Below are 17,148 nucleotides of genomic sequence, written 5' to 3' on the forward strand. Positions count from 1 at the left end.
TCAACTCAGAGTGGCTTAAGGACCTTAATATAAGATCTGAAACCTTGAAGTTGGTACAGGAAAGAGCAGGGAATACAATGGAAGCAACAGGCATAAGAATGATTTCCTCAGTAGAACTCAAGGGGCTCAGCAACTACAACAAAGGACAACGTGAAATTTAAAAACTTCCACACAACAAAAGAAATGGTCTCTAAATTGAAGAGGCTGCCCACAGAATGGAAGAAAATCTTTGCCAGCTACATATCAGATAAGGGACTGATAACCAGAATATAGAGAGAGCTAAAAAAATTAAACGCCAAAAAAATCAATGACCCAACGACAAAATGTGCAAATGAACTGAACAGAGCCTTTTCAAAGGAAGAAGTCCAAATGGCTAAAATGAAAAAAGTTAAGGTTATTAAGTCACATGGTAGAAAACAAGATAATTGTGAAATGATACAGATTTGGCCCAGACCAAAAAGTCTGACCCCTCACTGCTCATATTCCTTGCATCAAGACAGAACTCATTCAGTGTCATTCCTATTCTATTGCAGGTTGTATGCCACCTGCTAGGTACAGGTCAGTGAGGTTGTGGAGGGATGGCATATTTCTGGTATGCGGCTGGGGTTGAGCACCACCAGAGGTCCCTACCCAGAGGCACCACTGGTAGACCATGTGCAGGAGAATGAAGCAGTAAGCAGCAGCACACTGGAACTAGTAAGAAAGGCCCCTTTCCTTTTTCTGACTAAGCTTAGCATCATATCATTATAAAGGAGAAATGCTATTTATGAACAAGCAGAAATCCAAGCATCATAACACAACTGTATGGGTAAATTCAGATCTAAGGGAATGGACTGTTGGCCTGTACACCAACCAGTAATCTATTGCTCTTCCCTCTGTTTTGAAAGGATTTTGGACAGCAGATAAGAGGTCAGTTGCTTTTAGAACAATTAGAGTAGCTTTTTGGTTCCCCTTTATCAATACAGTAGTGTGAAAAAGAATCATATTTAATTCCAGTGTTCTGGTTGAAACCTGAATAAATCACTGATTGCTAGACACCACTTTTATTACCTAACAAGAAGGGGAAAAAAAAGCAATTTGAACTAGATGAGTTCTGAAGTCCCTACTGGGATTAAGGTGAAGAAAGGTCTCAGCCCTGACTGGTTCAACAACCCAACAAGCTATCAGGAGAAAGAATAAGACAACAGGAGAAATGGTAAAGGAGTCTAAATGGAGGGTGAAAAAGCCCATAATTATGGGCTGCTTCTTATCAGTACATAGAACCATTGTAAAGTATTACTAGCATCACAGACAAGATAAAGAGTCAGGATAAGAGTTCCTATTAAGATTTGACTATACTTGACCTCGATGGATACTTTTGGTGGAGATGACATTCAGTTAAAATTTCTAACTTTCTAGTTATTAGATCTTTTATCTCTCAACACATCCACCACCCACCTCTTATCCAGTATATATATTTAGACTAGACACATTCAAAATATTGATACATTTTATAGACAAGAAAAGTTATTTATGAGCACTAAGTTGGCAGCAGTCATGGACACTTATGACAACAAATTACATTGACAGTACTTTCATCTCAAAAAAATTCCAAAATACATCTCCGTCATCTTTTTTACTTTTTTTTTTTTTGTGGCACTGGGTTTTGAACTCAGGTCTTCATGCTTGTAAGGCAGGTGCTCTGACTGCTTGAGCCACTCCATTAGTTTCATAATCCAGGTAGTCAAAATGATTATTCAACATCAAAGGTTTCCTTTTAAATCATTTATATATAATTTTACATAAATTAAAATGTATACAATACAAATATCTCTTATTTACATATTTTAAACTGATACTTACAAAGCACAACAATAATTACTGAAGTGCACATAAATTGTGAGAGTTCTTAGACAGTTCTTGAGCTGTCTGATTATGCACTAGATTTCAGTCTGTCTTGGTGACGATCCTTCGGTAACATTTGCATGTCAAATACATAGTGCATATATCTATAGATCTCCTCAGCTTTCTGATGAGTTACTTGTGCATACATAGAGATTTCTTGGGGTGAGCTGAAAAATATATTAAAGAGAAACAAACTAGAACTTTTGGCTTTTATGAAATTTAATATTTTTATCCTCTATAAAAGATCAAAACATAGTAGCCTTTAAGAAAGTCATCTCTTCTCAAGCATTTTAAATACAGTTGATATATCATACTAGTCAGCTTTTTATTTATCACTGTTGTACTGGGGATACATTGTGACATTTACAAAAGTTCTTGCAATATATCACTGTTGATTCATCCCCTTCCCCCCATTCTTGGAATTGTTTCAACAGGTCTTATTTTTTCATTTTGATATATGACTACATAATATTTTTACCATATTCGCTTCCTATACTCTTTCCTTATATCCTAACCCCTGCCACTGATTAGGACAGACAGGTCCTGTTTTACCATCCTGTTCTCTGTTTCTGAAAAAAGACATTTTTGTTTAAGATACTTTTTACTTTCTTTAAAATCATCTGCAATAACAAACGATTTTTACCAAGTGTAGGACTAAATATCTGTGCCCCCTCTCCCAAGTCATGTTGGAACCCTATTCCAAATGTGATAGTGTTATAGTTTGAAGATGGTCCCTCCCACCCCATTCCTCAAGATACACATGTAAAAAACTTGGTCCCCAAAGTGATGTATTGGAAGATGGTGTGGACATTTAAGAGGTGGAGCCTTGTGGGAAGTCCTGAAGTAACTATGAACCCCAGTCTCTCTCTGTACCTGGCCCAAAATCGCTTGCCTCTGCATTTGTTCCTACATCATGAGGGGAAATACCCAAGGATCAGCCTTAGCTGCCATTTGGACTTTGAACCTCCCAACTGTGTTAAGTAAGCTGCTTCTTCCTAAGTAGGCTATGCCAGGTATTTCATTACAGTGATGCAGATATGACTTCATGCAAGCTGACTGTTGGTGATGCATGCTTACTTATAATCTGAGAACTTGGGAGGCTGAGGCAGGCGGGTCATGAGTTCAAATCTAGCCTGGTCTAAAATACTGCAGAAAGAGGCTTTTTTTCTCAAAGTTTAAAAAAAAAAAAGACTTCAATATAGATGGGATTTGGAGATGGGCCTTTGGAGATAATTAGATTCTAAGGGTAAAGTTCTCACTGCCCTTATAATAAGAGGCTCTATTTTCTGTTATAGAACCACAGAAGAACTCAGTAGACTGCAACCCAGAAGAGGGCCCTTGTCAAAACCCAATCATGTTAGCACCCTGATCTCAGACTTCCAGCCTCCAGAACTGAAAATTCTGGTTTTTTTGTAAGTCAGCTAACCAGCATATGATATTTTGTTTTAGCAGCCAGAACTAGAGCTAAGACACTTTTTATGGGCCTTTAATTAGAACCTATGTTCTAAAATCTTCAAGCACTACAGTGCTTCAATCTTTCAAGCACTATAGTGATCAAAAACTAGGGCAGTACCTCAGTGGTAGAGCATCGGGGTAGCATGAGCAAGGCCCTGTGTTTGATTCCTTATACCACAAAGCAAACAAAAAAGCTAGTAAAGTTCTCAGTGTGAACATTTTCCTAATGACAGAACTGAACAGCCCAGAAATAATAGAATGTAAGGTCAAAGGTAAGTGTCATTTATTGTCTATCTCCCCGCCCCCCATTCCCCCACCAGAGCTTTAAGCTCCTTAAAGGCAATCCCCCTATACTTTCTTTTTCCCATAATGTTCTCGGCTTCATGAAGCAGTCCTCTGCTTCATACATGTTAGCAGGCAACAAATCTCTAATGAACATTTAAAAGTAACTATTTAAAAATAATACCGAAATGGACATACCTGTTGGCCATCTTTTTCACAGATGAAAAGTGGTAACACATACTTAATGCAGTTACATAACTTATATTGGGAATACTTAAATAAAACTGAAGTGCTTCACATTTACTACTATTCGTCATTGCTGGAATATGAATGCCAAAATTTTTTCTTTGTTCCACTAAAGAAAGTTCCTTTAGCAAATCTGCAGTTTCTTCTTGGCAGGAACTGAAAAGAATTCGGATTCCAGCACCAATTAAGGTGATCAGCAGACTGTCATAGCTCTTTGTTCTTCTAAACATCCTTGATGTATCTCCTAAGTATTTCATATTTAGGAAAATGCAAATTTTAGTAACTAATATGAAGTGGAATAGTTAATACACTCTAAAAAATCCAACATCTGTACCCCTGATTAACTCGTGCCACATTATGCTAACGAGAACCTCACAGCTAAGGTTTTAAGATGATGCAAATATCTGAGAGATAATGTAGGGAGAACTATCCTTGTAAGTGTCTTGAATTGAAATTAGCATACAAATGTAAATAGGTAAGGGATAATTTATATTTCTAGATGATTCAAGATATTCATCTTTAATTGTTCATGCTAGCACTGAAAAAGGGCTCATCAAGTATTGGTTTATATTATATAAAATTATCTTGTTTATGCCAAAAGTTAGCTGAACAAATACCCCACACATCCATTTTAATGTCATCTCATCATTAATTTACTTACCTACCTTTCCTGCTGTTCATTTTCCTTTCCATGTTCTACTTAACATCCTTCTTTTTGGCATTCCCCATTGTAATTCCCCCATAAAGAAATTTTCCACAACTTCTGCAAATCACTTTGCTCTTTGTTCTACATCTATTTCCTTCAGCCCTTGTTTTACCAAAAAAAAAAAAAAAGAAGAAGCCAGGCATGGTGGTGCATGCCAGCACTTTCAAGGCTGAGGCAGGAGGATCACAAGTTTGAGGCTAGCCTAGGCTGCACAGTGAGACCTGTCTCAAAAACAACAGTAACAAAAAAACCAATAGTCAGGAGGCAGAGATCTGGAGGATCACAGTTCAAAGCCAGCCCCTGGCAAATAATTCTCCAGACCTTCTCTCAAAAAAACACATCAAAAAAAGGGCTGGCTTAAGTAGTAAAAGAGGCTGCTTAGCACCTAAATTTAAACCCCAATGCCTCCAAAAAAAAAAAAGTAAAACAATAAACAAACCTAGGCTACTGAAAGATAAAGTGACTTATTCAAGGTCACATGGTTCACCAATGTCTTACAGTTGGGTCCCAATTTTTAGAAGCCCATTTAAATACAGTGGATAGTTAAAAACAATGGTATTAAAATGGAAAATGAATCAAGTACCCATATTTTATATTTTGTTTTCCACCTCCTGATAAGAATGAACTAAGCAGTCAAGTTCCTTTACAGTCTGCCCCAGCCCTTTACAGTCTTAAAAAAAAACATCTTAAAATGCAAACCTGTTTTTTCTCTGTCCTTCTCCACAATTACACATATTCTTTCAAACATACTTTGCAGGTGCTGGATCTGCTGGATGAGCTTGTTCTTACTGATAGTATTTAACATATCAGATTGAGACCTCCTTTCTACCACCATGCGGTTACTCACAATGTAGTCACAGCCATTAAGAGGACACACCTCTACCTGTAAGCCATGAACTGCCCTTAGGGAAGAAATTACTTCTAAACCAGAAGTGATTTCATGACTATCTACAAGAATACAGGTTCTTTTTCCTTCCTGTGGAAGTTTAAGAGAAGTATGCGTATCAGCCAAATGCGGTCTTGAATTAGAAGAGTGTTCCTCTGAAGTGCTAGGATCCTCTAGAGCACTATCAACCTGAAAGGGTGGAAAACACTCGTCACTATCTGGTTAAATATTTATTAGTGCCATAAGCTTCTCACACCTGATGCTGACTCTCCTTACTGATAATGTTCAGTATTTTCCCTTCAACTATAAACAAAGGAAAAAGTTTTGAAAAGGAAAATTATGTTATAATTTCTAGCCTACAGGAAAAAGATGAATGGTTAAATAATAACCTTAAAGCAGATTCTTTTTCACCTGAAACAATAAGGAAAATAACCAAGATTATTTTTGAAAAGTAATTAGATTAGAAAACCAGAAAGTACTTCCACTGAGAACAAGGGAACCTTTTTTGTTCAATTGTTTTGTTTTGTTACAGTGCTAAGATTGAACTCAGGGCCTTACTCATGCTAGACAAGTGCTCTGCCTCTAAGTTACATCCCTAGACCCTAAGTTATATGCTTAAAAATATATACTTTGGGGCTGAGGATATAGCTCAGTGGTGGGACACTTGCCTAGTATATGTACACCCAGAAATGCAAAAACAAAACAAAAAAGCAAGCTGACTGGCTGAAAGAAAGCAATACACAGGGCTCAAAAACAAAAATGAGAATCCTGAAAGTTAATTAAACCAGAACAAATTCAAATTCTCTTAGAAAAGTATCTGCTACATAGTGCTGAGAATGAGCTGTTCACAGAGGCCACAGTGCATGGAGGACATGCATAGTACTAGATGTTCAACCCCTTGCTAAAAAATAGTTAACATTTAGTGCCAAGTATGGATAAGAACTAAATCTATTCCATAGAACCAAAAAGCAAAACAAAACCAAACAAAAAAAACCAGTCAATCTTGGCATTTGGTATGTGTGGCCACAAAGACAATCTCAGAATTTGTTTCAACAAACTATCACTCCAGCCCTATGAGTTTATAGCCACAGTACTTATGTGGTCTATAAAACCCTTCAACAAATAATTTAAGGTGCTCTCAGAAAAGAAACTCACATGGTCTTATAAGCCATGAGTACATGAAACTGTATGAAAACTATGCTATGACAAGAAAAATGATAACTTGAAACTATTTATGTAAACACACTTTCTTACTACATTGACAACATCTGGTAAGATGGTGAGGCTCTGAAATAATCATGAATTCTTTTACATTGCTGGTAATAAGAAAAATAAAAAACCCTTATGGAGAAGTTAGAAATATCTGGCACCATTATGTTTGTATTTACTTTTTTTGTTGTTTTTGGTGGTGGTACTGCCTTGCACTTGCTAAATAGGTACTCTACCACTTGAACCATGCCCCTAGCTCTAGTCTGTTTTTCATGTAGACTCTCACATTTTGCCTGGGCCAGCCTCAGACTACACTCCTCCTACCTATGGCCTCCCACATAGCTGGGATGACAGGCACACACCACCAAGCTAGGCTTGTTGATTAAGATGGGGTCTTAATGAACTTTTTGCTCAGGCTGTACTAGAACCTCAATCCTGATCTCTGTCTCTCAATAGCTGGAATTATAGAAATGAGCCACCATGCCCGGCCTTTATTTACTTTCATAGCAACTCTACTTCATAGACTCCATCCCAAAGCTTCACTGACAAAATAGGAGAAGACATGCAGATGGCTATTTGTTATAGTACTATTTACAAGAATGAAAGATTAGCTAGGCATGTTGTTTAGCACCTATGATCCCAGCACTCAGGAGGCAGAGACAGAAGATCCGAGTTTGAGGCCAGTACGGGCTACACATCAAGACCCTGTCTTAATAAGCCAAGGGCTGGGTATGTAGCCAGTGGTAAGGTACTTGTCTAGCATGTGCAAGGACCTGTTCAATCCCCAGCACTGCAAGAAAAAAAATAAAACAGATTAGAAGCAACCCAGAAATGCATCAATATCGAACTATTAAATAATTATGCCATTACAATGAAGAAGTATGTAGCTATAAAAAGCAATAAAGAAGTTATATCTATGCTGGGCATGGAGGCACAAGCCTATAATCCTAACTAGTTGAGAGGTGGAGACTGGGAGGACTGCAGGCCAGCCCAGGCAAAATATTCATTAGACCCTACTTCAAACAATGAGGCACTTACCTGTCATCCCAGCTATTCAGGGAGGCAAAAGCAGGAGGATCATAAAGTGATGCTTTTAAACCCTATCAAAAATAAGCAACAGAAAAAAGCTGGCAGAGTAACTCAAGTGGTAGAGCACCAGCATAGCAAGATCTAGGCCCTGAGTTAAAACTCTAATACCACACACACAGAAAATAACGACAAACACAAATATCCATGTTACTACAGAGTAAACCCTAGGATATCTGTTTAAGTGAAAAGTAAGGTAAAGAAAGATGTATAATGAATGTTATTATTTATTTGTTACTATTTATATTTTTTTAAATGGAAAAATTAAATATATATATGCATATTTAAATTATTACCTTTGAAGAAGGTTGATGGGGACAAAAACAGAAGACATATTTCTTTGAATGTATTAGATCCCCATTTCTAAGATAACCAGAGCAAAATGGACTGGAGGTGTGGCTCAAGCAGTAGTGCTCCTGCTTTGCAAGCTCAAAGTCCTGAGTTCAAACCCCAGTCCCACAGGAAAAAAAAAAAAAAAACTGAAAAGAATATATAAAAAAATGAATAAAACAAATTAACCTTACTAAATATCCAGTTGATGGGATAATCAAAGCGAACTATTAAGAACAGTTTATACAGAATAACAAAGCCAATTAAAATTAATTTAAAAATAGATATGAAAGAGTAATAGATTGAAATACATTATATGCATGCATGGAAAAACACATTAAAACAACTTTGTACAATTAATATATGCTAATTTAAAGAAAAATAATTTCTAAAAAATTATGAATTCTTCAGACAAAAAATTGCTATATACAAAAAAATCGCCATATACAAAAAAATCATACGTTTTCAATAACCGTATTACAGTAAACCCTTGGGATCTGTGAGTATGTGGTTCCAAGGAGACTGCTGTTGAGGAAAAACATGAATCCTCAGGATGGATAAGTTCAGTGCTGTGCTGTGGATGCTAGATTCATTTTTCCCACAATGCTATCCAACTTCTACCAAAGACATGCTGCCTTTCAGCTCATCTAACATTTTTACTTTATCACTTTATTCAAGTCCATTAATTGTTACCTTGCCTTTTTGGGCACCATCTCCCCCCGCTCAATACCCAGCAGAAACTATTTTGCCCTTATTTCTAATTTTGTTGTAGAGAGAGTATAAGCAATAATAGGAAGGAACAAGGGTTTTTGCTCGTTGAGATAAGGATAGCTATACAGGGAGTTGACTCACATTGATTTCCTGTGTGTGTGTGTTACCTTCTAGGTTAACTCTTTTTGATTTAACCTTTTCTCTAGTTCCTGGTCCCCTTTTCCTATTGGCCTCAGTTGCTTTAAGGTATCTGCTTTAGTTTCTCTGCGTTAAGGGCAACAAATGCTAGCTAGTTTTTTAGGTGTCTTACCTATCCTCACCCCTCCCTTGTGTGCTCTCGCTTTTATCATGTGCTCAAAGTCCAATCCCATTGTTGTGTTTGCCCTTGATCTAATGTCCACATATGAGGGAGAACATACGATTTTTGGTCTTTTGGGCCAGGCTAACCTCACTCAGAATGATGTTCTCCAATTCCATCCATTTACCAGCGAATGATAACATTTCGTTCTTCTTCACGGCTGCATAAAATTCCATTGTGTATAGATACCACATTTTCTTAATCTATTCGTCAGTGGTGGGGCATCTTGGCTGTTTCCATAACTTGGCTATTGTGAATAGTGCTGCAATAAACATGGGTGTGCAGGTGCCTCTGGAGTAACCTGTGTCACAGTCTTTTGGGTATATCCCCAAGAGTGGTATTGCTGGATCAAATGGTAGATCAATGTTTAGCTTTTTAAGTAGCCTCCAAATTTTTTTCCAGAGTGGTTGTACTAGTTTACATTCCCACCAACAGTGTAGGAGGGTTCCTTTTTCCCCGCATCCTTGCCAACACCTGTTGTTGGTGGTGTTGCTAATGATGGCTATTCTAACAGGGGTGAGGTGGAATCTTAGTGTGGTTTTAATTTGCATTTCCTTTATTGCTAGAGATGGTGAGCATTTTGTCATGTGTTTTTTGGCCATTTGAATTTCTTCTTTTGAGAAAGTTCTGTTTAGTTCACTTGCCCATTTTAAGCACTTCTTAAAAGAATCATACTCCACGGCCAAGTGAGATTTATTCCATTCAGAATGCACTTCTTTCCCCATATTCTTTGTCTCTTCCTTGCAGAAGATGGCATTTGTTACTTAGTGCTTTCTACCTTGGTAAGAGGAAGCGCAGGGAATGGGAATCGGGTGGTGTTTCCTATTGTCTTGTCTTGGTTCAGCCTCAGCATTAGACAGGACCTCTACTCCTAGGTCTGTTTCAAGGGTAAGAACTTCTCAGTGACCTTACCCTTCCTCCAAGTGGCTGGGATCTCTAATGGTCTAGACACAAGATGTTTTTCTGTACATTGTCTCAGGTATACAGGAATTCTTCTTGTTTCCTCCCCCTACCTGCAAAGGGTCTTTACCTAAGAAGCCGAGGTATAGGCTTTGCTGCTTTTTCCCAGAGGCTTAAAACTTTTTTGCTCTAAGATAAGTAAGGGAAAGGAACCAGCTGGGACTTAAGAGTCTTTTCTATGGTTACTAACTGCTGGTCATTCCCCCCAGTGCCTGCACAGGCCTGATTCTCAGATTCTAAGTCTTATTCTCTGATTCTGTCTGTCTTGTGGGCACCTGATGAGTCAGTATATGGAAAAGAACCTATGAGTGTTCTGAATTCTCCTTGTGCTTGCAACTCCCAGGGGTTCTAAGTTCTTATGCTAGGCTACTGCCCTTTGCAATTCATATAAAGTAAAAGCTGAATTTTCTTACCAGATTTTCTGATGCAATACAATTATCCTCAAATCAGTAAGTCTCTTATTGGAGGTAACTTTCCTTAGATTATCAACCTAATTGGTTGCCTACAAACTCAGCTCTGTAATGGTTTCATGAAAACAGGACTTTGTAGATTACCTGGCTTTTTGTTGCTCTAAGAATAGGAGCAACAATCTTTCCAGCTTTGTATATCCTAAACTAAGACAGACTTCCCTCAGAAATCATCTTTATATTTAAGTCATGAGTGGTGGTATATAACTGTATACCCATCTTTTTTTTTTCCCCAGTGCTAAGAACTGATTGAATCCAAGGACCCCACGCATGCTAAGCAAGTGCTCTACTACCCAGACTGTAATAAAATCTTAAAAACTGAAAATGGTTTCAGTGATTCTTTTAGTAATAGCAAGACACAGGGAAAGGCAAAATCAGACTACTTAACAACAATGTGGAAGACATGGAAAGAAACATAAAGGAAAGCAGGTACCATCCCCAAACACCGTTCTCCTCAAGTCTTTTAGGGAAAAGTTAATCTGGGAACTCTGAGCACATTTCTATTTTTACCTTACAGAAAGTCCTATTTTCCTTTATTCATAAAATCATCAAGTTTAGGAGGTGTGGTTCAAGAGGTAGAGCGCCTGCTTTGCAGGTGACTTAAAGCTTTTGTTCTAAGACTTACCAGCTAGGGCTTAGAGTCTTTTCCACAGTAGTTCAAACCCCAGTCCCACCAAAAAGAAATAGTTTTATAATATATATATAAATAATATACATATACATATGTGTATATATATATACACATATACATATGTATATTGTGTATATATATATACACATATGTATGTGTATATACACATACACGCATATACATATATATATCAAGTTTCTTTACAGTGTTAAGAAAATTACTAACACATTTAAAACTCAAAATCTAAATATCTTATGAAATACCCATGTGATTTAGTGTACCATTTTCTTGTTTGAAGAAATTTTCATCAACAATGTTTTGCTAATCTTTCTTTGACTTAATTATTTAATACAGAACACCAAAACGGTGGCACAAAAAGCAACCCCCTCCACCAAAAAAAAAAAAAAAAAAACAACAAATAAACCATTTGGCACACATGTGATGGTTTTTTTCTTTAGTTTGTTCCATACCTGAAATTGAATTGGCAATTTTCTGTATTCTGTCTGTGGCTGAACAGCAGTGCATGGTGGTGAGGTAGATTTGATTTCATTATGATTCTGAGGCTTGAATTCTACTTCAGAAATTGTGTCCTTTAAATTCCATGGTGTCTGTTGTCTCTGTTTGGGTGATTGATTTACTATTTGTTTAGAAAGGACTTTGGGCTGCAATGAAGACCCAGAAGACAGTAAATTCAAATTCTGGTCCTGTTGTTTGTTCTTGTGAGCAGTGCTTGGGTTAACCACAATATCAGATTCTCTCTTATCATTTACATTGTTTTCCTCCTCACTTGAATCATCTGGCAAAATAATTCTTGATAATTTCTTTTTTGAACGTGTACAATTTTGTTTCATCTTCATTTGCTTCAACATTACTGCACGCCGGGTTTTATATTTTTTACTTCCATTTGCAAAACAATCGTCACTTACTAAATTAAAATCAACACAAACTTCTTCTCCACTTGATTGGCTTTTGCAAGACTCCTCTTCATCAACACAAAAACTGTCCTCTAAATAGGTTTCATCTTGCTCAGGAATCTGTAATAGAAATACACGTACTGTAATTGCCACCAAGTCAGTAAGTCTCTGATTATTCCATATAATCAGGATGTATTCACATATTTTTTGAGGCATAACTATTTATTTCATTTATTTTACTAATTCAATCACTTGTTTAGCTAACATATACTGAGTACTTTTTTAAATTTCCAGTATTAGGGTTTGAACTCAGGACCTCACATTCACTAGGCAAGTGTTTTATCACTTCAGCCATGGTCCCAGCCCATTTTGCTTTATTTACTTTTCAGATAGGGTCTTGTGCTTTTTTTCCACTACCCTCCTACTTCCACTTCCAGTGTAGCTGGGATTATAGGCAGGTAGCTTGTTTTTGTTTTTTTTCCTAAACTATCTTTTTATTTCCCTCAAAAACATCAAGCTAATGGACCACATTCTGGTATAATGTTAAAAAGTATCTGAATGAAGTGAACTCTATCACTATCACAGGCAAGAGCCTATTGCCCACAATTGTGTAAAACCAGGTAAAATCCCATACCTTTTTCTTACATCCATCTAGATATAAGTCAATGATATTTACAAACAACTTTGTTTTTTGAGATAGAGTTGAGCTAACTTTTTTGCCCAGCTTGCTTAGAACTGCAGATCATCCTCTGTCCACCTGCTTCCCATGTACCTGGGATTTCAGGGTGTGCCACTATGCCCCATCCCTGGGCAATTCTTTATAAGAAAACTGGGATTTACGAGATAAAGAATAAAAACATTTTACTCTCTAGAAGTTTACATTCTAGTTTGTGCAGCTAGAAAGTGAACCATAATAAAAAATATGATGACTGCTATGTGATAAGGACATGGTTAAGAATACAGATATGAATAACCATATTATCAAGCCAAACATGGCAATTTAAGAATAAATATAGAAAATGTTACCAATAAATGAAGGATAATCTAGCCTGGCATGGTGACACATGACTATCATCCCAGCTGCTCAGAAGAATGGAGTGTGGGTCAGTGGTAGAGTGCCTCCTTGCAAGTACAAAGCCCTGTGTTTAAACTCCAATCTCACCAAAAATGAATGAGGCAGAAGAATCACTTGAGTTCTATACCACCTTAGGCAACATAGTGAGAGCTCATACAAAAAACAAAAAAAGTCCAAGCATTCTGGAGACCAAGGCAGTAGAATCAAGAGTTCAATACCAGACTCAGCTATATAAGTGAGTTTAAAAAGGCCAGTTTGGGCTACATAGTGAGGCCCTATCTCAAAATAAAAAGAAACAAAAAATATTGTTATCTAACAAAAAATTATCATCTATAATTTTTAAACGTAACATTTTAAAGAGAAATCACATGTATGAAAATTAAAAATTTAGTAAATGACGAAATTCTATTCACTTTGTATAAACATTAATCTAATTGGGAAAAATTTTCATAGGACATTCTAATTAGTTTGAATTAAAGAAAGGATAACCTGACCAAATCAGACCTAAAATGGATTTTGAGAACTAACTTCCTAACTCTGGGTAGAAATTATCTGACAGTTCCCACAGCCCAATTTTAGAAACAAAATAGTGGTTTCATTAACAGGACCATATTTCAACATCACCATCAGGAAATTCCCCATTATTATTTCTATAGTTCATACCTGTGAGAAAATGTTTATGTTGTTATGTTTCTTATGGACCATTTTGTACTTATTGTTCATCAATGGACTACGCAAAGATTTCATATAAATAGCTCTCATTTCAGAATCTGTGTAAAGACAAGAATTTGAGATAAAGTAGCAAAATTATTTAAGTGAAAACTGGTAAGGTATCTAACTTTCCCCTATTACATATTTATATCATTCAAAAATTGTAAATACTTTATACAAAAGATACTAATATACATTGAGAGGTATCTAAAGAAAACAGTTACTCAAAAGTGCAGTCAGGAGTTTTGCCTTTGTAAATCAGTTCATCTTGCTGGATGACCACAGACAACTTCTCTCTTTCCTGAAATAATGATCGGAACAGTACCGTTCCATTCAAAACAAATATATATGAAGACCTGATTTATAGAAGTATTAAGAAAAAAAAGCAAGAAATTCAAACAGAAAAGAAAATGTTCTAAAAACATTAAAAGGCACAGTCAATTATCATTATTTTCAGTTAAGCAAAAATTGGGAGCAGGAGATACTGCTCCTCATTGGTAGTGTTTGTCTAGCATCTGTGAACCACTGTGTTTGGCAACCAGCACTACAAAAGGAAAAATAAAATAAAATAAAAAAAGGGAAACACACAGGTGTTTATTTATGCCTGTCATTTTTAAAAGTTAGAATACACGGCTGGAGACATGGCTCAAGTGATAGAGCTCTGTCTTACAAGCACAAAGCCCTGAGTTCAACCTGAGTTCCTTTTTGCCAAAGGGGGAAAAAAGTTACAATGCAGCAAAGGGTACTTAAGAAAGGATATATGAAAACAAAAGATAATGTGAATTTCAATGTACAGTTTTTTAAAAAGCTTTGGTATCATACTTTTTCTAATGTTTGGTTTGTCTAAAATAGAGCTTCAGTGACCAAATAAACATTTTGCATATACCAAGTTTAATTCCCTTAAAGTGTAGTCTCTTTGAAAGAACATTAAAATATTTAAATGAAATCAGAAACAATGAAGAAATGTCACAAAGTGTTATTATAGCATTTACCGTTTACAGCCTGTGAAAGCTGAGCCTCATCATTTAAGAAGTTAAGTAAGGAGGAATCTTGTTCATTCTCTGACTCATCATTTTCATCTGACGAAACACATTCTGAATCTTCTTCAGAAAGTTCTGCTTCATCATCTAAAAACTGCCTAGCTACATGCTACAACAAATAAAAATAAAAATCATGTTCTTTTATGACTTTACTTCTGCAAAGTGGATTTTTTAAATTTTTAAAAAATTTAAATTGACACCTACCTATATTTATCTATGGCGTACAGTATGACATTTCAGTATATGCATGAAATATGTAATGTTAGCTGAGAATAACTAAGAGATTTATTACCTTAAACACTTACCATTTCTTTGTGCTGGGAACATTTAAAATCCTCTCTACTAGCTATTTTGAAATACACAGTTAATTGTCAATCACAGTTAACTCTCCTATGGCATAGATATTTATTCCTCTTAAGAAAATGGATTTCTTGTCAATTTAAGAGCAAAAATCAAAACAAAAATCGCAAGAAAAAATGATAAAGCAACATACCTGTTTAAAATTACTCCTGAAAACTTAAAGTAAAATGATATACAAGTCATAATGTCAGCTTGCTAAGCATTTTTAATAAACAGTCTTCTGGATAATTAGTTTTTGTCAGTAAAAATACTGCAAACCAAATGGATTGACCAGCAGGAAGGGTGCTAAGAACACTTTTCTAAACATATAAATATTGAACACAGATAAAGAAAACAACATAATGACTGTTAAAAATATCTAAAACTCAAGGCTGGTAGAGTGGCTCAAGTGGTAGAATGCCTGCCTAGCAAAGTTGGAGCCCTGAGTTCAAACCCCAGTACCACCACCAAAAAAAAAAAAATTTAAAAGTCAGATCTCCACATTATTTTCTTCAATTTGAAAAAAAATTCTCAATATACTTAAATCTCTTCATTTAATCTAATTCAAAATAACACATCAATTCAAGTTAAAGTATCAAAACACAAAGGGAATCAAAAATATCACTCTGAGATTTTAATTCCAAGAAAAACCCAAACTGGTGTCCAAATACTTTTTGTTAACTTAACATTTTAATGTAAAGAAAATGTATGTAGGCAGGAGCCGTGGCTCACTCCTGTCTTCTCAGCTACTCAGGAAGTGAACTTTGGGAGGATCATGGTTCAAGGTCAATTCACATAAAAAGTTAGTGACACCTCATCTCATCAAACAAGCCAGGCATTGTAGACGCAAAAGTAATCCCACATACATGGGAAGCTTGAGTAGGACTTCAGTCTGAGGTCAACCCCAAGCTAAACTGCAAGACCCTCTCTAAAAAATAACCTAAAAGCAAAAAGGGCTGGAGGCATAGCTGGAGTAATAGATGCTTGCCTAGCAAGCACAAGGCCCTGAGAACCACCAAAAAAGAAAAGAAAATGTGTCTGTATCTGTGTGTGTGTGTGTGTGTGTGTGTGTGTGTGTGTGTGTAATAAAACATCTAAAGAAAGATTACCTTTAGGTAAGTCTGTCTCTTTTGGATTTTGATGCTTCTTCTGGCATTCCTGTTACAACACATGAAGTCTTCTAAGTGTTGATATGGTCCGTGAAAATTCTCACTCTCATCACTAGATGATAATTCTGACTATGAAAATTCAATAAAATTCTTGTGTAAGAAAAAATAATTGGATTGTTTTATGTTACTGTATTTCTCAAGGGGTTTTGCTTTTTCTTTTTTTTCTTTAAAAATATTCAGCCCAATATTCTTTTGGAAAAACAAAATTGCTCTCAGAACTCAAGAGCTATGTTATAAATACATAATACTTAAGCATTTAAAAACCAGTAATGTAGATAATACTAAGTGCTAAAAATGCCAAATTCAGTAATATAACCAGTACTAATATAGGTATTAGCTCAATTTAGTATTACATCAAATATATTTGATGAAAGCTTGTATTTTTAGTTTTAGAAGATCTTCAAGAGCCAAACATCCTCCTTCACCACTGTAACCACGGTTGACCACAGTTGAGGACACTTCTTGGTACAGTGGCCAACAACAACCCTAATAGATAGTTTTTCAACTTTATGAGTTAGCCAGAGACCTCATTTACATCTCATTAGTTACAATTTCATGTATGTACCTGCCCGCTAATTGCCATGTTGGCTCTGAGGACATGATAAACTACTCCTTATTCCCCAGTTCTTGGAATGCCCTCCCTTAGAAAATTTCACAATTATGTACACAGCTTTAGCATAATCACTGAC

General features: G+C 36.1%; 1 protein-coding gene across 3 annotated transcripts in view; it reads right to left on the reverse strand.

Annotated features, from left to right (window-relative positions):
* Nucleotides 1-1,749: 1,749 nt before the first annotated feature.
* Nucleotides 1,750-17,148, reverse strand: part of Fancm (FA complementation group M) — a 58,011-nt gene continuing 42,612 nt past the window's right edge. For all 3 annotated transcript variants that reach the window (XM_074068041.1, XM_074068040.1, XM_074068042.1), the window contains 7 exons: nt 16,400-16,528; nt 14,904-15,060; nt 13,864-13,970; nt 11,682-12,245; nt 5,273-5,648; nt 3,820-4,111; nt 1,750-2,051 (listed from right to left, as the gene is read on the reverse strand). In XM_074068041.1, the coding sequence (XP_073924142.1) occupies nt 1,913-2,051; nt 3,820-4,111; nt 5,273-5,648; nt 11,682-12,245; nt 13,864-13,970; nt 14,904-15,060; nt 16,400-16,528 (1,764 nt within the window). In that variant the 3' untranslated portion in view covers nt 1,750-1,912. The remainder of the gene's footprint in view (nt 2,052-3,819; nt 4,112-5,272; nt 5,649-11,681; nt 12,246-13,863; nt 13,971-14,903; nt 15,061-16,399; nt 16,529-17,148) is intronic.

The sequence above is a fragment of the Castor canadensis genome, chromosome 3 (genome assembly GCF_047511655.1).
Source record: "Castor canadensis chromosome 3, mCasCan1.hap1v2, whole genome shotgun sequence".
NCBI lineage: Eukaryota > Metazoa > Chordata > Mammalia > Rodentia > Castoridae > Castor > Castor canadensis.